Genomic DNA, 18969 nt, shown 5'->3' with positions numbered 1-18969 from the left:
GAGAGGAGGGAGGGGAGAGGAGGGAGAGGAGGGAGAGGAGAGGAGAGAAGAGAAGAGGAGAGGAGAAGAGAGGAGAGGAGAGGAGGAGCCAAACAATTCCAATATATCTTAAGACATAAATAGTTGGGAATAAAGCTGTAGCTCCCTTTTTATTATTTTATAGAATAGAAAATAGTGATAGAAAAAACATTAGGAATAATACAAGAGTTCACTAAACAACCAGTAGCTCCTCAGTTCAACCTTAACAGACAATAGAAGCAAAGCGTAAAAGCATACGAGAGAAAAAGCTTCTGAGCCATCTGCATTAGCCATTACCACTTGGTCAAATTCATGCACATTTTTTCTGTTTTGAAGAATACTGCACAACCATCCGCCTGCTTTCTCTCCTGCTCAGGCATGATTTTAGCACATGACTTTAGCAGCTAGAATTTGGAAAAATGATCCAAGGTTTTCATCTACTGCCCCAAACCATCCTTTCATTCCTTCACATCATTTCCATTGTTACCTAAAACAACAAAACCCATGAAATGTTTGTATGGCCTTCCCCTTAGTTGGGCAAGTTTTGAGCAGGCTTCTTCTTCAGCAATTTGTTAAACATTTAACTATAATGACAAAAATGACATAGATCATGTAGTATCTCTTTCTCCAGTACAACCAGACAGAAAAGCGTAGACAAGAAAAAGCAAAACATGAGACACTAACTTTCTAGGTATTTTAAACATGCCAAATTCTGTTGTCAAGATGTATCAAGGTAAATTACTATTTCCCTAAAACTGAATTGGAAAAGACATGGTTAGAGTTAATACTTCTAAAAAGGTTGTAAGTAAACAGGAATTCAAAAAAGAGCAATTCCTCAAAGCCAGTGTATTGCTAGAGAGATAGCTCAGTGGCATAAGTGCCTACCTGGCAAGCACAAGGTCCTGAGTTTGATCCCTGGTATCACACACATAAAAAGCCAGTGTATTGTCACCAAACCATCATATGCTATTAAGTGCTTGGTTCTGAAGGCGTGTTGTGCAATCATCTTTGAATTCTCCAGCATCCTTGTAGCTAGAGGCCATATTGTAGTTTATTTACATATCAAGAAAACTGAAGTGCTTTTTTTTTTTTTTTTTTTTTTGGTGGAACCTGAGATTGAACTCAGACCCTCGTGCTTGCCAGGCAAGTGCTTATTCTACTGAGCCATCTCCCCAGCCCCTGAAGTGCTTTGTTAATGTGCAAATGACTCAGAAGCCAAAAGTCAGTTTACCATAAAGGAAAACAGAAATTCAAGAAAGTTTCCCCAGCAAGGAATGCCATTATTCAATTTAAAATCTTATAGTTACCATATTTAAAAAAATCCTTTTATACAACAATTGGCACATTTAAGATGTGTTTGAGGAAGCAAATATAATGTTCTCGGGCTTCACGTTGGTGATTTATCAATGAATACTGAAAATAGTTACAAAAGAAAGTCTAATTTAATTATATGTTAAATACAATTTTGGAAAGACAGTACTATTCTGTTTCCAGTCCTAGTGCTAAAGATCAGCATCACAAAAATGTACAAAGTTGGGCCAGCCAAATAGCTCAGTGGACTAAAGCACCTGCTTAGGCAGAGTGCAGGGACCAGGAGTTCAATCCCTGGTGTGCTGTGCTGGCCCCGCCCCCAGGGCGTGATGAAACAGCAATTGAGACTGGACATGGTGGTGCGCACCTGTAATCCCAGCACTTGGGAGGCTGAAAACAGGAGAATCATCTGATCTACGTAATGAGGCCCTGCAGACCACCACTCAAGGACAAGGATGGCCATCCTTCAATCCTGCATACTTTGACTACAACTGCAGGGGGCCCTAGCAAGAGGTGCCTATCTCTGTAGGGCAGTACTCCATGGCCTCAGAGTAGGCGGGTGATCACCATTGACAAAGAGGCAGGATTAGAGCGTGGAGCTCAAGTAGTGTTAACAGTGAGAAGTGGTGTGAAGGAAGTGACGTGTGGACACCCAAAGATGTTGTTCTCAACCAGCTGTTGAAGATCCAAAGGCCCCCAGATACCAACCATGTTCATGAGTCTTGGAACAGAAAATGTGATCAAACACACATTTGGCATCAGAGGTAATTGGTGAAAGGCATCAAGTTATTTTCATGGATGCTTTTCAATTGGAAGCCATGTGTGATTGTCCTTTTGGGGCTTCCATTCTTCCTGTTGCATTCACGTTCATAACATAGTCAGTGAACCTTAGTTCCTTGAGGTCTTCATGGCTGACAGCTACTCCTCCATTACTGATTTATTCTAAAACCCCTGAATCTGGCAATGAATAAAGACTTCCATATAACACCCTAATTAGGAGCTGCAGTTGGGCTGCCAGGCCTACTTGAGGCTTTTTCCAGAATATTTTTAACCTCTGGAGACAAACATTCACATTCTCTGGGTCTCTATCACTCTGTTCAGCATAGCTTCAGATCCATCTGAATTAATCATTGCCACTTGGTCAAATTCACACAAATTTTTCTGTTTTGAAGAGTATTGCACAACCATCTCCCTACTTTTTCTCCTGCTCAGGCATGATTTGAACACATAACTTTGGAGAGAAAAGTCTATATCCACACCCTTCAGTGCTGGCAGAAAGAAAGTAAAGTACTGCTGCTTCTTCTTGCTGAAGACTAATGGTATCCATGCTACAGTGGACAGTTTCTTCCATCACTTCCTTTTTCCTGTGCTCCCAGTTGAATGCCCAGGACTGGCAATAGCCATTTGGCTGCCAGGTATCATATTTTTCACATAACATGTTGTAACTTATAATCATAAATGATGCTCATTATAAATTTGGTTTCACTCTTTTAATGTAATCCATGGTTTTAGAGGTAGCCACTGGATGAACGGCAAGATTGTCAAGCGTGAAATGCCAATAGCTTTTGGGTTCCTTCTGGGTCCTGATGTAAGTTAAGAACATCCAGTGACACAGGATTGCCTTTTAGCCCTAGAATGGGTAGCTGGAAGAGCTGACCAGTGTAGAGGGCAAAACCAGTAACATACTGTGATTTAAAATCAGTTCCCTGAGAGACACTGTACTACCTAGTTTGGCTGGTAAAATTCTTAACTGATTGGATGACAGATCCAGGTAAACCAAATTAGGAGGCTTGCAGTATCAGGTGGAATGCAACTAAGGTGACAGTCATGTAGGTGCAGTGCTTTGAGAGCAATGACAAAGCGGCACACTTAAGCTCCACACTAGCCGTGATTTCTATTTGTACCCAGGGAGACATTTTCCCATTGGCTGCTTCCTCTGCTGACACGATGGTACAAATTTTCCTTTGCCATCCCTGTCAATGTCGACTTCCGGGGCTCCTGAGCCTACCAGGAGGCGTGAGGTGCTCTGCTTCAGCCCGCTCCACACCCGACCCTGCAGCCCTGGCCCCATGGCATGGAGCTCACTCAATATGAATTATAATTAGGGTCAGATGAAATAGACTTTTAGGGGCTGGAGAGATGGCTCAGTGGTCTAAGGCACCTATTTGAAACAAGCTTGGCAAAGCACAGGGACCTCGGACCTCGGTTCGATCCCCCAGCACCACATGCCAGCCAGTCCCGCCACCTGGTGGGCTGAGCTGGCCACACACACACACAATAAATAAATATAATAAATAAAAATAAATAAATATTTTAAAAAAATAGACTTTTAAAAAACTAAGGATTCCTCCAATATGCGTTAAGCTTTAAATGAATACTTGATTTGAAAATGCATAAGAAGTTTAAATAATTATAACTATTTCCTTATATCTCAGGTCATAAGATAAAGTTACATTTAATAGATGTCCAATAGTATTCATTTCACTTAATCTCTCTCTGCTCACTGGAGCAGGCAGACCTAGTCAACACGACCTGGCTTCCAGCTTTTCGCAATACAGGCCCTTAAAGTCAGTGTTCTGGTTTGCGTCTAGCTGTCTCCCCAAAGCTTCATGCAGTCAGGGGGCAGCATCTGGAGTTTGTGATTGATTCTTTTTTTTTATAAAATTTTTTTATTTTTATTTTTTTATTTGTGTGTGTGTGGCCAGCTCAGCCCACCAGGAGGCGGGGCTGGCTGGCATGTGGTGCTGAGAAATTGAACCGCGGTCCCTGTGCTTTGCTTAGCTTGTTCTAGGTAGGTGCTTTAGACCACTGAGCCATCTCACCAGCCCAGTGATTGATTCTTGATCCAAACCTAGGATTTGGGCTGTGAGTGCCCAGGGGCAGATACTCTGCGGTACACTGTATGGAGGGGAGAAAGGCTGGCCAGCTGCCTGAGCGGCGGCCACCCCTCCCTTGCTCTCTGCTCTTTGCCACCGCACGAACGGTTGCTCTCTGCCATGTGCCGCTCTACCTTGAAGCCAGCGGAGAAGGGACTGAAACATCCATTAACTGTGAACTAAATAAACCTTTCCTTCTCTAATTTTGAGTGTTAGGTATTTGTCCCAGCAACGAGAGAAGAATAACAGACATTCAGGCAGTTAAAAAACTGAAAATCAAATGGAAGCAAGAGTTTAAGCCAGGGGCACACTGAGAGCAAATTTTATAGTCAATATCCTCATTCAATTTTTTTTGTTACTTTAAAAAACAGCATGCTCTTAGGGATCTGCATTATGCAAAAGCTCAATTATGCTGGCTAAGGAGCTTCTTTGGTTTACAGACATCTCATTATAAATCATTCTCCTTGCCATGTGCAGCTAAAGCCTTCTTGTTCCCCTTTGTCCTGTTAGAGCTCAGAAAAAAATACCCTGACAGATGCTGCTGGAGAATCTGAGTAATTTGAACAAAAGGAGATTGGAAATCTTCAGAAGTAGCCTCAGAATCAAAATGTCTCTGACTTCTCCTCTCCTCCTCTCTCCCATCCCTTTTTTTTCTCTCAAAGCAAGCATAAAAATCAGAATCCAAGGTGGGCAGTAGAAACTAATACATTTCCCCTCTCAGTGACAGCGATATAACCTAGACATATTCTAACCTTGCTTCACTTTTATTTGAGGAAAGAAAAACAATCTAGTGTACCATTTCTCCATTCCAAGATGAGGCTAAGAATCTGAATGGACAGGTTTTACTGGGTTTCCCCTGTCAGGCTATTAACTTTAGAGCCTGTCCTTCCAATTACACTTAGTCATGGCTGCCCCTTCTTCATTGAATTTATGCTAGCTTTCCCTGGGTCTGAAGGCTCCCACACCATGCAAAACTTTTGTTAAATAACTTCATTAGGCTGTTTTCTTGTTCATCTGTCTTTTTTTTTTTTTTTTTTTTTTTTTTGGGAAGGGGCTACAAGGTGTTTAGGGTCTCACTACTGGATTAGACTCGTAGCAATTCTCCTGTTTACAGCCTCCCAAGTGCTGGGATTACAGGCATGCACCACCATACCCAGTTTCAATTGCAGTCTCAGGTCATCTGTCTTTGTTATAGCAGTGGTGGTTGTGCCCCTTACAATGGGTAAGGAAACGTGTCACACCATTTCTGAGCCCGTTGTCCCATCTAACTTTGCAGGTGAGGTGTTACATGGGCCTCATTTTTGCCCTCCCCTTGTTTCCCAGCTTGGATTGTTTTTCACTCTTGAACTTCTGTGGTCGGGCATCTTTAATGTTGAAAGTCATGGTCAAATGTCACTGTCTGGTGTCTGTTGAGTAACTGATGTGGCAAGAGGGAGAGGGCCATGGCATGAGGCAGTAGTTGGAAAGCCCCTCATGGGAGAAGAATGAAAGCCTTCCTTTCCCTTTCCTTCTCTAGGCCTTGAAACTCTCCTCTCTCCCTCTGCTGTTTTCCCACATTGCTTAGGGCTTAGGTTCGGAGACTGAGTGCCTGCCACAATTTCTTTGCTCCAAGCTCTTACTGAGAATTAGCAGATGTTTCTCAAAAGCAGAAAACAAGCAGACGTTAGACATTTGATTAAATAAACTTAATATTTACAAAATAATTGGTCTGTTGATCTGTGACTGCACTTACTCCGGTCATCCATGTCACACTTACAGGTCCATTTTATTTGAAATCCAATGAAGGAGAATCAAACAAGAATGTATTGTTCAAATAGCTTTTGGTCCGGTGGATGACCTCCTTGGAACACCATTCAAAGTGAACAAATAAATAAAAATAAAAGGCTGTACTTGCAGTAAAAAGCCTGAGGCTAAGGGCTATTTTTACCTCTGACCCTATGATAGATCAACTGCTTAATCTCTCCAAATGTGTTTCCGTTGTTTGTCTACAAAATAAGGATGATCTCTCCTGGCTTTGCATAGGCAATTCTTTCATTGTCTTGTTGGTAGAAAGATTCCAGGTGGTGAAAAACACACCTCGTCTCTTTGACTCTTCAGTCTTCGAAGGCTAAGCTCCAAGATCCTCAAATGTTTCTCCAGCACAGAGAAATAGCCCAACTCACTAGAAAACCATACTTACACAGCCTATCTAGCACTGCATAGTATGAAGATATTTAAAAATATGGAATATATATTGCTTTGCTTTCAATATTAAATTTTGTGATTTTTACATGCCTTGTTTGATGTGTTTTCCTTCTTATCAACAAAACTAAAGAAACAGTAAAAATGGCACATAGCCTACCTTCAAATCCAGGAACTGAAAATGACCACTAGCAATAATTTGCTCTATATTTTAAGAATTTTATTCATGCTTATTGTATTAGTTTTGACAGGCAAATTACTGTAATAGTCAGAAATAAAAATATGATAAGGTGGTAATAGGATGGATGGATATATGTATAAAATATAATAAAATATATAATGAATCAAAATATATGTATAAAATGTGAAACTCCAGTGTATCCCAAACAGCTCAGAGTATGTTACATGCATAATGAACCTGCCAAAATGAAAATCATTATCTTGACAGCAAAGGTGCACTAATAAACGAAAAGATATGGAAAAACAAGACAGGCAACACCCCTGAAGTTCACGAGATTTGCTTCTGACTCACAAAGCAGGACTGGGCAGATGAGCAGGATGAACACTTAGGCAGCAAGCTTGCTCTGGACAGGTGTGCTGTATCACACACAGTATTTCTTTCAGTTTGTGTCCCAGCTCTCTGGAAGCAGAGCTAGCCGCCCGCGTTCTTAGGCCAGTTGCTTACCTCAACATTGTATGACTCAAATTCGCCCTCCCACGCGTGCTTGGAAGGAAGCCACACTTGGACTTTGCTCTCCAACTTCTTTATTTAGAGGTTCTTTGGTGCTTTCCTCTAGCCCTTCTTTCTGGCTTATAAGTTACATTAGCTGCCTTTGCTTCTTATGTGATCTGTCTGCATTAGCCTACACCCACTCCACTCCTGCTTTGCTTTGAGGAAGATTTTTAAAAAATCATTTGTGAGCAAGTGTTGAGTTGACTGGGTTGTCTTTTTCCTCAGGAAGCAGCTTCTTCTCCCTGTGTGTTATGTCATGTTCGTCTTGCTTTTCTCCTTTTATATGTGTTCCCAGAAACCCACCTCTTCTTTTGTGTTTTGCGCTCTTCGCATCTTCATTCCCTAAGGATCCACTTGTGAGCCTGAGTCAGCTGTCCCTCACACCAGTGTTTCACTTCTCTCTCACTCACTGCCTTTAAGCTGAAGCAGGCGAGTTGCGTTCACTGTTTGCTTTCATTGTGATGTGTTTGGAGGACCACCCATCCAAGTACACTTGTCCAAAACTTATCTTTCCTGAAACAATCTTTCAGCAGCAAGTCACACTCGGACAATTTCCAAACTTCCTGTCTTATATGAATTTTGTCTCTGACGACAGCTCACACCCTTCTCCCCAAAAGGAAAGCTCTACCGAGGGGTTTATTGTTCACTGTGGTCAGAGAAAGAACCACATCCATCCAGGGTTCAGAAGAGGCAAGGCAGGGTAGGGTATCCAAGGTAAGATGTTAGAACTAGAACAAAATTTAGAGACTTATTTAAAGAGTGATTTTTGCTACAGGCTCTTGTTTAGGTAAGAATTATAGTACAATAGTTCATTCAGGATTGGTGAGCCCAGCAAGATGAGAATTTTGAAGCCAAGCGTTCTAAGCACCTAGACATGTAAGTAGTTGCTTTCAACTGAAATATGGAGGAATTCTTCAAAAGTTCCTATAGTGAGAGATACAGTTACTTGCCCAGGCAGGAGTCTTCTGAGATAGTGCAGTGACTTTAATGTAGGCAACAAGCCAGTAAGGTTATGTTACTATGGACAGCAAGCTATCTGTGGTGGGAGGTGGAGCAGAGAGATTTTTTTCCTCAGAGTTAATCCCAGCCTCTCTTTTCCAACATCTGATTCATATTCAATGTCCTTAGCTACAATACCTAACCTAGCAGGGTTTAAATTATTTTTTCTTGCAAGAAAGTTTCCTTATCTTCAGCTCCAAGTTGTCGGTGTCTGCACTAGCTTTTGTTGTACTTGTGAGAATAACACCAATAAAGGCATTATGAATAGGAGGATTTCCTCAGTAAGGAGGCCACATATCAAGTCCTTCATAGATATTATTTAATCTTCAGAAGAGCCCTTTGAGGAAGAGGTCTTCTTATTGTCCCTGTTTTACAGATAAGGAAACCATATCTCAAAGGGATCAAGGGCCTCATGCAAGCAGAATGGTAAAGCCAGTATTCCACCTCGGGTCTATCTGACTGTTCAACAACAAACAGGAACAAATTTCAGATACCAGCAACAACATACACAAACCTCCCAGCCACCATGCTAAATGAAAGAAGGAAAGCAGAAAAGACTGTGTATTACATGATTCCCACTACAGGAAATTGCCAGATATGGCAAATTTATGGAAATAAAAAACATCATCATTTTATAGGTCTGAGGGATGGGATGGGATTAACTGCAAATGGATATATTATTACATTTGTCACTGAAAGAAATATTTTCAAACTGGACTGTGATGATAGCTGCACAATTCTACAAATTTACTAGAAGCTATTGAGCTGTATTTCTACAATATGTGAACCTTATGGGATGTAATTTCTCCTCCAATAAAACTGTTCGCCAAATTACAAGGTCATATTCCAATTCCAAGCTTTCCAATCGATACCATTAATGACTGGAATCAAGACTTAGGAGCTATCTCTAAGGAGAAATGATATAGGTCTCATTGGGCTCTTACACGCTTTGTCAATAGGCATAGGCATTTCATTTCTTTTAGCTATGTTGATATTTTATTTTTTATTTATTTTTCTTGTCTTTTGTTTTCATTTATTACCTTTTTTTAAACAAATATTTACTTGAGAGAGAATATAGCAGTAATTGATATGACTTTAGAAGCAGTATGCTTTTAGAAGACCAGAATGACAGGAATTCCAAGCATGGCCCTAGTATTATATATTGCTATCTTCAGTGCAGTTGCTTGGTTCACAGGTATCAGCATATATAGTCAGGGTGAGAATCCTGCCAATTAACTGCTAGTTTCAAAAACCTGATGGAGATTCTCAGGAGAAAAAGAAGGCAGGAGAAAAGCTAGGAAACATGGCAGGGGCAAAACCATACATTTATATACACAAGATGGTTAAGGCAATGATCCTGTTGATACTTTTAATTTTGCTAGCGACACCCCATTCCTAGAAGTTGGTTTTTTCATCAACACTAATTGTACAAAGATAGAAATCTAAGTATCTAAGTTACAGATGCATACATCGTCATAACATATGAGCTGAAGAATCTTTAACTGTCATTGCAAGGTAAACCCGCGAGTGCCCTTCCTCTGAAATGTCAACTGACAGCACAATCTGTGCTTCGTGCAGTGCTGCCATCTACCATATAATTCACTCAAACCCTCTCATTGCTCATTGCTTTAGGCAGGATGTTGGCTATTGTTAAAAATACATGTCAGTTCTTAATTAAGTCATTGGAGGGGTTTTTCCTTTTCTAACTAAATGTAAAAGGGAGGGGGAAAAAACCTCTAGAACTACTCTACTGCAAGAAAGCATGTCTATAAATTCACATGCTCTGGCCCCAGGCCAGATCAGAGAAGCAGGGGCTGGAGCCAGAGTGACCCTGTGTGGAGCGGATGTAGGCTGGTGGGACAGAGTCCTGAGAACAAGTCACTGCCGTGCCACACGAGTGCACTTTCTTCTCACAGGCATTTGCTAAACTTGACCTAATGTTGTTTTAGCTTTGGCAACAAACAGAAACAGGTGGGTTATGGTGACTACATTCCCTGTAACTTTTACAGAGAAATTCGGAATACCAGAAGCTTAACTTATATAGATCCTGATGCCCTGAAAGAGCTCCCCCTCCTAAAGTTCCTGTAAGTATCAAATTCTTCTCATCTCATTTTTCATTTATTTATTTATTTTTATGTATTTACTACAGGGTCTACCATGTCTCACTACACAGACTGGACTCGTAGTGGTCCTCCTGTTTGCAGCCTCCCAAGCTCTGGGGTTACAGGTGTGCACTACCATGCCCAGTCTCAGTCGCTGTCTCAGGGGCGAGGCCAGCACGGCATGCTGGGAATTGAATCCTGGTCCCTGTCTGCCTAGGCAGGCACTTTAATCCACTGAGCTCTCTGGCTGGCCCTTGTCTCACTTTTTAGTTTTTAATTTTTTTTAATAATTTCTATTCTGCTGTCTTCTAGGAGTCTCCCTAGGATGATGTGATCTAGTGTCATCTGAGAGATGTATGGCTTGGATCAAATCACCTCTATGACTCTATTCCCACCCCCCTTCCATTAAGCAAGGTGTTAGGTGAATGCCTCCCATTTTCAGAATCTATCCAAAAAGTCAGCACATCATGCTGGAATTGGAGACTTGTTCCAAGAGACATGAGGAAGAAAATGCCACCACAAAACAAAATACAAAATCCTGAAACCCACTGGTCAACTTTTATTTGGAAAAGGCACTGTAACAAAATGAGAGTGGCTGTTGTACAGAAAAAATGTTTCCAATGATAAAATTCAATCTCTTGAGGGTGGAGAATGAAAATGCCAAGATGACACTGACTGGTTTGTTTTGACCATAACTTATGAGCTAACCATAGCTCTGGGAAAGCAGAAACCACAACATTTTTTGTTTTCTTGGGCATCTTTACTGACTAGCACTAAGTAGATACTCAATAAAAATGTGGTGAGTAGATATATATTTGTGATCTCAAGCCCTTTAGACACCAGCTGGGAGCATCCTTTTTCCTGCTTACTAAAATTAACAAAGGAGGAAGAAGAAGGAAGAAGGAGGAGGAGAAGGAGGAGGAGGAAGGAAGAAGGAAGGAGGAAGGAGGAGGAGGAGGGAGGGAGGAAGAAAAAGGAAGGAGGAGGAGGGAGGAGGAGAAAGAAGGAGGAGGAGGAAGAAGGAAGAGGAAGAAGAAGAAGAGGAGGAGGAGGAGGAAGAGGAAGGAGGAAGAAGGAAGAGGAAGAAGAAGAGGAGGAGGAGGAAGGGGAAAATAACAATAAACCTTGTAGGGATTAATTCCTAACCAACAATCACTATTAACTTTCAGTTAATTTCCATTCTGGATTTTAAAATAAAAGTGCACATCCATAAATGTTTCATGCTACAAGTGTGGAAGGTTAAATAGAATTCTTTAAGGAAAAGAAGGGGGAAGGTAAAGAGAAATGCCAATAGATAGAGCAGCAGGACACACACACACACACACACACACACACACACACACACACACACGGACACCAAACAACCTGGCTCCAGGCCAGGAATATAGCTCAGCAGCGCAAGTGCCTGCCTGCCAAGTGCAAGGTCCTGAGTTTGATTCACAGTACCAAAGAAAAAACAAAACAAAAACAAACAAACAAACAAACAAACAAACAAACCATCCTGGCTCATTTGGGGAAAGAAAAACAGTGCCTTGTTGGAGACAGGCATGTGACACATCAGGAAAAGGGAAGAGAAAATTGATTGTAGATGCTAGTCAAGTATACCTGGGGTGGTGAAATTTTATGGGACAAGGCAGTGTCCCATAATTAATTCTAAAATCAATCAATAATCAATAAGGTATTAGGTGAATGGCTCCTATTTTCAGAACGTATACAAAAAGTCAGCACATTACGCTGGAACTGGAGACCTGCTCCAGGAGACAGGAGGAAGTAAATGCCACCACAGAACAAAATACAAAATCCTGAGGTATCTGGAGGAAACAGAAAAAGAAGACTTCTTCAAGGTTTTGAAGAGTAGAGGTTATTGTTCCAATTTCTTTAATCAGTCATTTCTAACACTTTATGGCCCCTGCTTGACTGTCTGGCATTCTTCCCCCTTTCTTTTCCTTCTCTTACATGAATCTGTATTATAGCTGGACTTGTGTATTTACTGCACATAAAATATATCTTATGGAACATCCTTCCTTTTCTTTGTTACCTTCACTATCCCATTTGTTCGTGTTGAGTCCTGTGGCTCCTGCTGCCTATTCAGATCCTACGCCTTCCTCTCCAGAAGAAGTCAAGGCTGAAGTTTCCCATCCCAAGGCAAGCCTCTCAGAAGAGTTTTTGCTTCTACTAGCTATACCCTAGTATGTGCAGCAAATTTCACACCAACTAATTCTGAAAGGCATCATGAGCTTGAGAGTTTTTGTGTTCATACTGTTTTATTCATATTGTTTAATCTTGACATTTTTTCCCAGATGACCCAAACTTTGGAAACTTACTTTCTTTTTTTGGATTTTTTAAAATGATACTGCTACAGTGGTATTCTCTGGTCACTGCTGTAGGAAGGTCATTCTCAGCAAAACAATGCCACACAAAAACTCTTTAAAAGATGATGGTTGACTTGGAGTTGGGCATTCAAGTTTTCCTCTTCCATCCTGCTTTTATCCACTGCCCCCAGGCACAAAAGAATTATAAATTCCTATTTCTAGAAATATCACTGCGTTCAAACAATGGCCAGAACAGTCTCCCCAAGCAAAGCAGATCCTGCTGACATGGATGAGCAGGATTAATGGTTGTGCCCTGAGGGAAATCATTTCATCAATGGTATGGTTTGTACCTAGAGTCCTGCCCCAGAGCCTCATGCAGTAGCATATGTGGCTTTTTTCAGAGATGGTTGGGTACAGAATGTGTGACATGGGGAATGATTCATGGTGCAGTACTAGCAGAAGGGGCACTAGGATTAACAGTGTGAGTGCTACCTGCCCTAAGTAGCCTGAGTTTAATATAAAGCATCAAGAGCTGTGGTCATCCCTTACTATTTTTCTACCTTCTCCCCGCTATGAACTGTTTCTCCTCTGTCCTGTCACCCTGCCTTCAAGCCAGATAATTATGGGATGATGCCTCTACAAATTGTGAGCTAAATAAACCTTTCCTCCCTTTGACTTTGGGTATCAGGCATTTTGTCTTAGCAAAAAGAGAGAAAGGTAACTAAGATGAAATGATACTAGAGAAACAGAGTCACTGTGGCTGTACCTGATCATGTGGTTCAGAAGACTTTGGATCTGACTGTGGGAAGGGAACACTTAGGAAATGTTTGGAGATTTCAGCTGAAATGCCTTAGGTTGTACTTGATGGGAGAGTCTTGTCAGAGCTCAAAAGACCAGAAGACTGATAAAAATGTTATAAATAAAGACAAGCTGAGGCATGTTTCTGCTAGGTAAAAGGACTACATTGGTTGTTGGACCCCAGACCATAAGTGTTATGGCTTGGCAGAAAGTTTGTCTACATTTGCTAATGTCCAGAGACTTTACCTGAGACTGAGATTAAGGGTAGCTGGAGTAATTAATATTGAAGAAATGTCAAAACAGTCTAATACTGAGGCAATGACATGGCTACTGTTAAGGGTTTTTAGCCAAATTCTTGTTAAGAATCAAGGGCAAAGAGTCCACAGAATGATTAAAACATGAGTTTGGCCAGTAATGGTGCTGCAATAAAGTTTTGGCCTGCAAAAGTGGAACAGAGGAGAGATCGGTCACTGAAAAGACTAGTAAGAAAAAGTCAATTACTTGAGAAGACAACAGAAAAAAACTGGGCTGAGGACAACAAGGGAACAAGCAGGACACTAGCCTTTGCTTCAGAGTCTGCAAAAGTGAAGACTGCTTTGAGAAGAGAGCCCCAGAAGCATCGTGTTCCAGAGTAGTGGAAGCCTGGAGAAGTTTCTTCTTGGGATTTGGTTCATGGGGATGAACTCTTATAGCCAAGAGAGGAGGAAGCCTGGATACTGGTCCTACTAGCAGCAGACCTAGGGGTCATCCACATATGCTGGTTTTAGGTTCATTCAGAATGCAAGGGTTGTGGGGTCAGAAAGGTATCCACTCAGATTTCAGAAGAAGGCCTGGGAGGCCAGGCAATATGCCTCTGTCGAGACACTGTGTGAAGCTGTGAGTGTGAAGCCAAAGGTGCAGTGGAGACCTCAGAAGTTTAGAGAAGCCAGGAATGTGGATCATATGAGAAAAACTTCAAGGAAAGAGCAGGGTAGGCTCAGGAGAGAAGCCATGCAATCTACAACCACTGGAAGAGCCCTAAGGGCACAACCCCTTTACAGTGCATGAGCCTTTTGGAGTAACCATCTTGCCTTGGATGTTGCACAGGGAACTACAGAATTTAATGTTTGCCTTGGTGGATTTTGGACTTCTTTGGCCCTATTCCTTACTATCCCCATTTGCACCTTTTGGAATGGTAACATCTATCTTGCACCGCTGCATGTTGGAAGCATTTAACTTTCTTTTTATTTGTACAGGGGCTAGCAGCTAAGAGTGTCTTAAATCTCAGAGGACACTTTGATTTGGGGCTTTTTGGCAATAACAAAACTTTGAGGACATTGTTAACTCTTAGAGAAGAACTAAATGCCTTTTGCACAAAGGGATGTACATGAGTGCAATGTTATGGTTTGCATCTAGATGTCCCTGCAAAACCAGATGCAGTCAGATGTGGGGCTTTTTCAGACGTGCCTGTATCTAGACTGTATGATGCTGGAACTATTCATGGTGCAATGCTAGGATCAAGGACACTGGGATTAAGGGTATAGGTGCTACCCACCCTAAGCAGCCTGGATAAGATGCAAGTGGTGGAGAAGAGCTATGCTTGTCCTTTGTTCCTCTGCTACCTTCTGCTCACTATGAACTGTTTCTCCTAGGAACACCACCCTGCCTTGGAGCAAGCTGATTATGGACTGAAACTTCTACAAACTAGGAGCTAAATAAATCTTTAACTTTGAGCAACAGACATTTGATGTCAGCAATGAGAAAAATAACTAAGATAACTGGGTGAGAACTTGTTTACAGTCACTCAGATATTATGTGAAATTAGGAGCTGACTCCAGGTTGACTTTAGAACACACGCTTTTGGCTGTATTACACTATTCTATCCCTTCTGTGTTAATTTTCTTACCCAAAATTGACCCTCTTTCTTCGTTTTTCACATAATTTAGTGGCATTTTCAACACTGGACTCAGAATATTCCCTGACCTGACCAAAGTTTATTCCACTGACGTATTCTTCATACTGTAAGTATGCACTCTATTTTGTTTGTCACTGCCAAGAAGTAGAGTCAGCCACAGGGTTTGGCCAAGGAAAGCAAAGGTTTCAAGTAGGAAACCATGAGCAGTTGTGACAACCCTTAGGGATGAAGCAGGATAGGACTGGGAAATGTCCGTGGCATTTAATAATGTGGGTCATTGTTGATTCTGATAGAAATAATTCTAGGGGAAAGGTAAGATAGGGAAGTGAAACAGTTTTTGTGAAAGCTCAAAAGAAATATGGAGGGAAAAATTAGAAAAATGTTTATAATAAACTTTTTTGAGAAGCTCTGTTCTTAAAAGGGAGAAGAAATATCCCAAGGGTTGGAGGACTGGGAAAGAAATCATTTGTATTTGTTTATGTATGATTGGCTCAGCTTGCTGTGGGCGTGGGGCTGGCATGGCACATGGTGCTGGGGATCAAACCATGGTCCCTGCCACTTGCCTAAGCTTGCCGAAGCAGGTGCTTTAGACTGCTAAGCTATCTCACTGGCCCTGTTTGTTTTAATTTAATTTTATTTTATTTTATTTGGTGGTACCAGGGATCAAACTCAGGACCTTGCACTTGTTAGGCAAGCACTTATTCCACTGAGCTATCTCCCTGCCGCCTTGTTTTAATTTTAAATGAAAGAAATTATCAACTACTGACAGGAAAAATTCAATACAGAGAAAATTAGTAATAACTATGATCTCTTATTTTTCACCTTATAATGCATAGAGGGAAGTTCTTATTTTCCTTTTTGACAAATTAAACTCAAGAGTAGGAAATCTAAGTGATTTTGTCTTAGGAAGGCCTCAGGTAATAGTCAGGAGTCATGCTCCAAATACTTCCTGTGACTTTCAGTTGGTGACCTCCTGTGACACAGAAGAATTGTCTTATGTAATAAGCCAGGTGAAAGGGACATGCAGAGAGAATGCACAGCATAAGTGTTCACTATAGACTTAGCAAAATGTGGAGTGATAAACTCCTAACTCTTGCTTGCTTACTACTCACCTGGATCTCTGGATTCCTGTCCACATAGGACAGCCCTCAACAGCTCACCCGCCCTCCAAGCCACCAGTGGCTAGACGGCATCAACAAATACTTAACAATAAGGACCATTTTGCTATATTGAGTTGCATTAATGTGTCTACATGCAACAAGAGGCTATTGCCAGGAAGAAAGCATTTCTTCATCGAATGTTTTTGTCTTTCTGTTGCAGTGAAATTACAGACAATCCTTACATGACTTCAGTCCCTGTAAATGCATTTCAAGGACTGTGCAATGAAACTTTGACACTGTGAGTATTGGTGGTTTTACTCCTGCTGATGACTGAATTTTGTTTGGGGCCATTTTCATAAGAAACATATTAAGTTATTCTTTAGAATGGAAAGGGTCTCATGTAACTAAATGAGTATATTTCCACTAGTTTGGTACTCTGTGGATCACGAACAAGTTTAAATAATGAGACAAGGGGCTGGGGAGATGGCTCAGTAGGATAAGCGCTTGACTGGCAAATACAAGGATCTGAGTTCAATCCCCAGTTCCGCCAAAAAAAATAAATAAATAAATAATGAGACAAGCATCTTCCCGTACGGCAGTGGTTGGTACATTTTTTCTGTGAAGGGTCAATAGGTTTTATACATGGGCTCTACACCAAGTGTTGAACTCTGCCACCGTAAGGAAAAACAACCATATACATACATGAACATGTCAACTAGCTAATAAAATTTAATAGGCAGTAAACCAGATGTGGTCTACAGGCATAATATTCTGCATTCAAATACCACCATTCCACAAAGGAAGAATGCTGGTAGAGCAAACTTAAGTGACTTTCCCAACACCACTGAGTTAGACAGTGGCACCACTTTAGTCTCTGCATACTCTGCAGCCACATTTTTCACTCACTATCCACAAACTATTATTACATTGAATAGAACACATAGTGGCACGATGTGTTCTATGTCTCATTATTTTTTGAGAACTGCTCTTCAGAGCTTCAAAAGTACATTTTTAATAAGGACTAGTCACAAAAAAGCTCTAATGGAAAAGATCTAATGAAAGTATGAAAGAGAAATTCATCATGCAAACTGATGAAAATTCTTTCATTGTACCAGCTACAAAGCAGAGTTGGGGCCACCTCTGCAGATCCCCTCTCTCTATGTTCAGTGCCACTGCCCATGTTTAGGACCAGCAGGTTTATTGTCTGGATCACCAAGCTCCCCATGTCTGGTCATACTACAGTCTGAGGTTATCTATTAGACACAAGTGTGGCTCAGTAACTCCCCAGAAAGACTGATACAAGTCTCCACACATCTTTCCCTAAGGCCAATTTTCCAAGCTGTTCCAAATCAATCTGGGTCCCATGAACTATCTCAGCTGTTGGGGGGTAGAACACTTTGAGTCCCTCTTCTCACAGGGAAAGTTCTCTTGAAAACACAAGAGATTCCTTCCCAGCCACCATTTCTTCCGACAGCACAGGAAAGACTTGGGTGCATAGAAACTTCAGGGTTGTAGCTGCTCTGGAAGGCATCTACTGTGCTGCTTAATGCCCATCATAGGCGAACTGCTGTCCTCTCAGTTTCTTTACAGAACATTACTGTTCCCTTTGGACACATTTTTCAAAGTCATTTGTCCATGAAATTTATGATAGAAATATAACTCAAAAAGAAAAAAATAATATTCACAGTACTCAACAAATTTTGAGGAAATAAAAAATATATAATTTTCACATCTTTGTAAAACAACTCTACTTAAGAAAAAGTCAATGCTTCCATGTGGATATTTGCACTTACTGCTGTTTTATTCACGTATGCTGCTCTAGTTAATATGGTACCTGAGATGTTACATAACAACTCTAGTAACCATGGATATAGCCATTGGGGATATTTCTTTTCACAGAATTCTGGGATATTTTGGGTTTTGGGATTATGTTACTTATTTCCATATTTGAACATAAAATTGTATTTTGTATAAATTTCTAATTATGGCAAAATGCTAGAGTAGCTTTAAAGAACTGTTGTCAGTCCTAGCCCAGGCCCAGTGTGTGAGAGAGCTTCCAGCTACCCTGCACCGGCGGGACCTACTGGTTCCAGCCCAGGCGCAGTGTGGGTGAGACCCTCTTCCACACCCTTGTGACGCCCCCCACCACTCTGCAGCACCTCTCCTACCCCACCTGCCCAGTAGGAATTTCTACCACATTCCAGGAACCCCTAGATCCAGTCATGGCCCAGGCCCAGTGAGTGTGTGGAAGAGCTTCCAGCTACCCCATGCTAGCATGACCTACTGGTCACAGCCCAGGCACAGGGTGGGTGATGCCCTCTTTCACCCTCTTAAGACTCCCCCATCACTCCGTAGTACCACCCCAACACCCCACCCACAGAGTAGGAATTTCTGTCATGTTCTGGGAACACTCAGATCCAGTCCTAGCCCAGGCCCGGTGAGTGTGTGGTAGAGCTGCCTCTCCTCCCTACTTCACCTTGTCACCTCCAGACTCAGCTCAGGCCAGGCATACAGGCCTGGGGTGAAAAGCTGCAGCTGCAATCCCTGCAGAGAGTGTAGGGAACAGAACCCACCCAGCTAGTCCAGGAGCAGAACATCTTGCCAGACGGGCACAACAGGTTCACCCCCAAGGGCAGCAACAGGAA

At 41.6% G+C, this 18969-nt stretch overlaps 1 protein-coding gene and 1 pseudogene across 2 annotated transcripts in view; one reads left to right on the top strand and one right to left on the bottom strand.

Moving 5' to 3' along the window:
• The window catches only part of Tshr (thyroid stimulating hormone receptor), a 226920-nt gene that overhangs the window by 115922 nt on the left and 92029 nt on the right, over nt 1-18969 (top strand). For both annotated transcript variants that reach the window (XM_023702145.1, XM_004624709.2), the window contains exons 4-6: nt 10128-10202; nt 15256-15330; nt 16545-16622. In XM_023702145.1, coding sequence (XP_023557913.1) covers nt 10128-10202; nt 15256-15330; nt 16545-16622 — 228 coding nt within the window. The remainder of the gene's footprint in view (nt 1-10127; nt 10203-15255; nt 15331-16544; nt 16623-18969) is intronic.
• Nucleotides 1847-5588, bottom strand: LOC105743441 (annotated as a pseudogene).

This window comes from Octodon degus, unplaced genomic scaffold, assembly GCF_000260255.1.
Source record: "Octodon degus isolate 3935 unplaced genomic scaffold, OctDeg1.0 scaffold00007, whole genome shotgun sequence".
Classification (NCBI taxonomy): domain Eukaryota; kingdom Metazoa; phylum Chordata; class Mammalia; order Rodentia; family Octodontidae; genus Octodon; species Octodon degus.
Note: the sequence above shows the minus strand (reverse complement) of the source record. Positions and strands in the feature narration are given on the sequence as shown.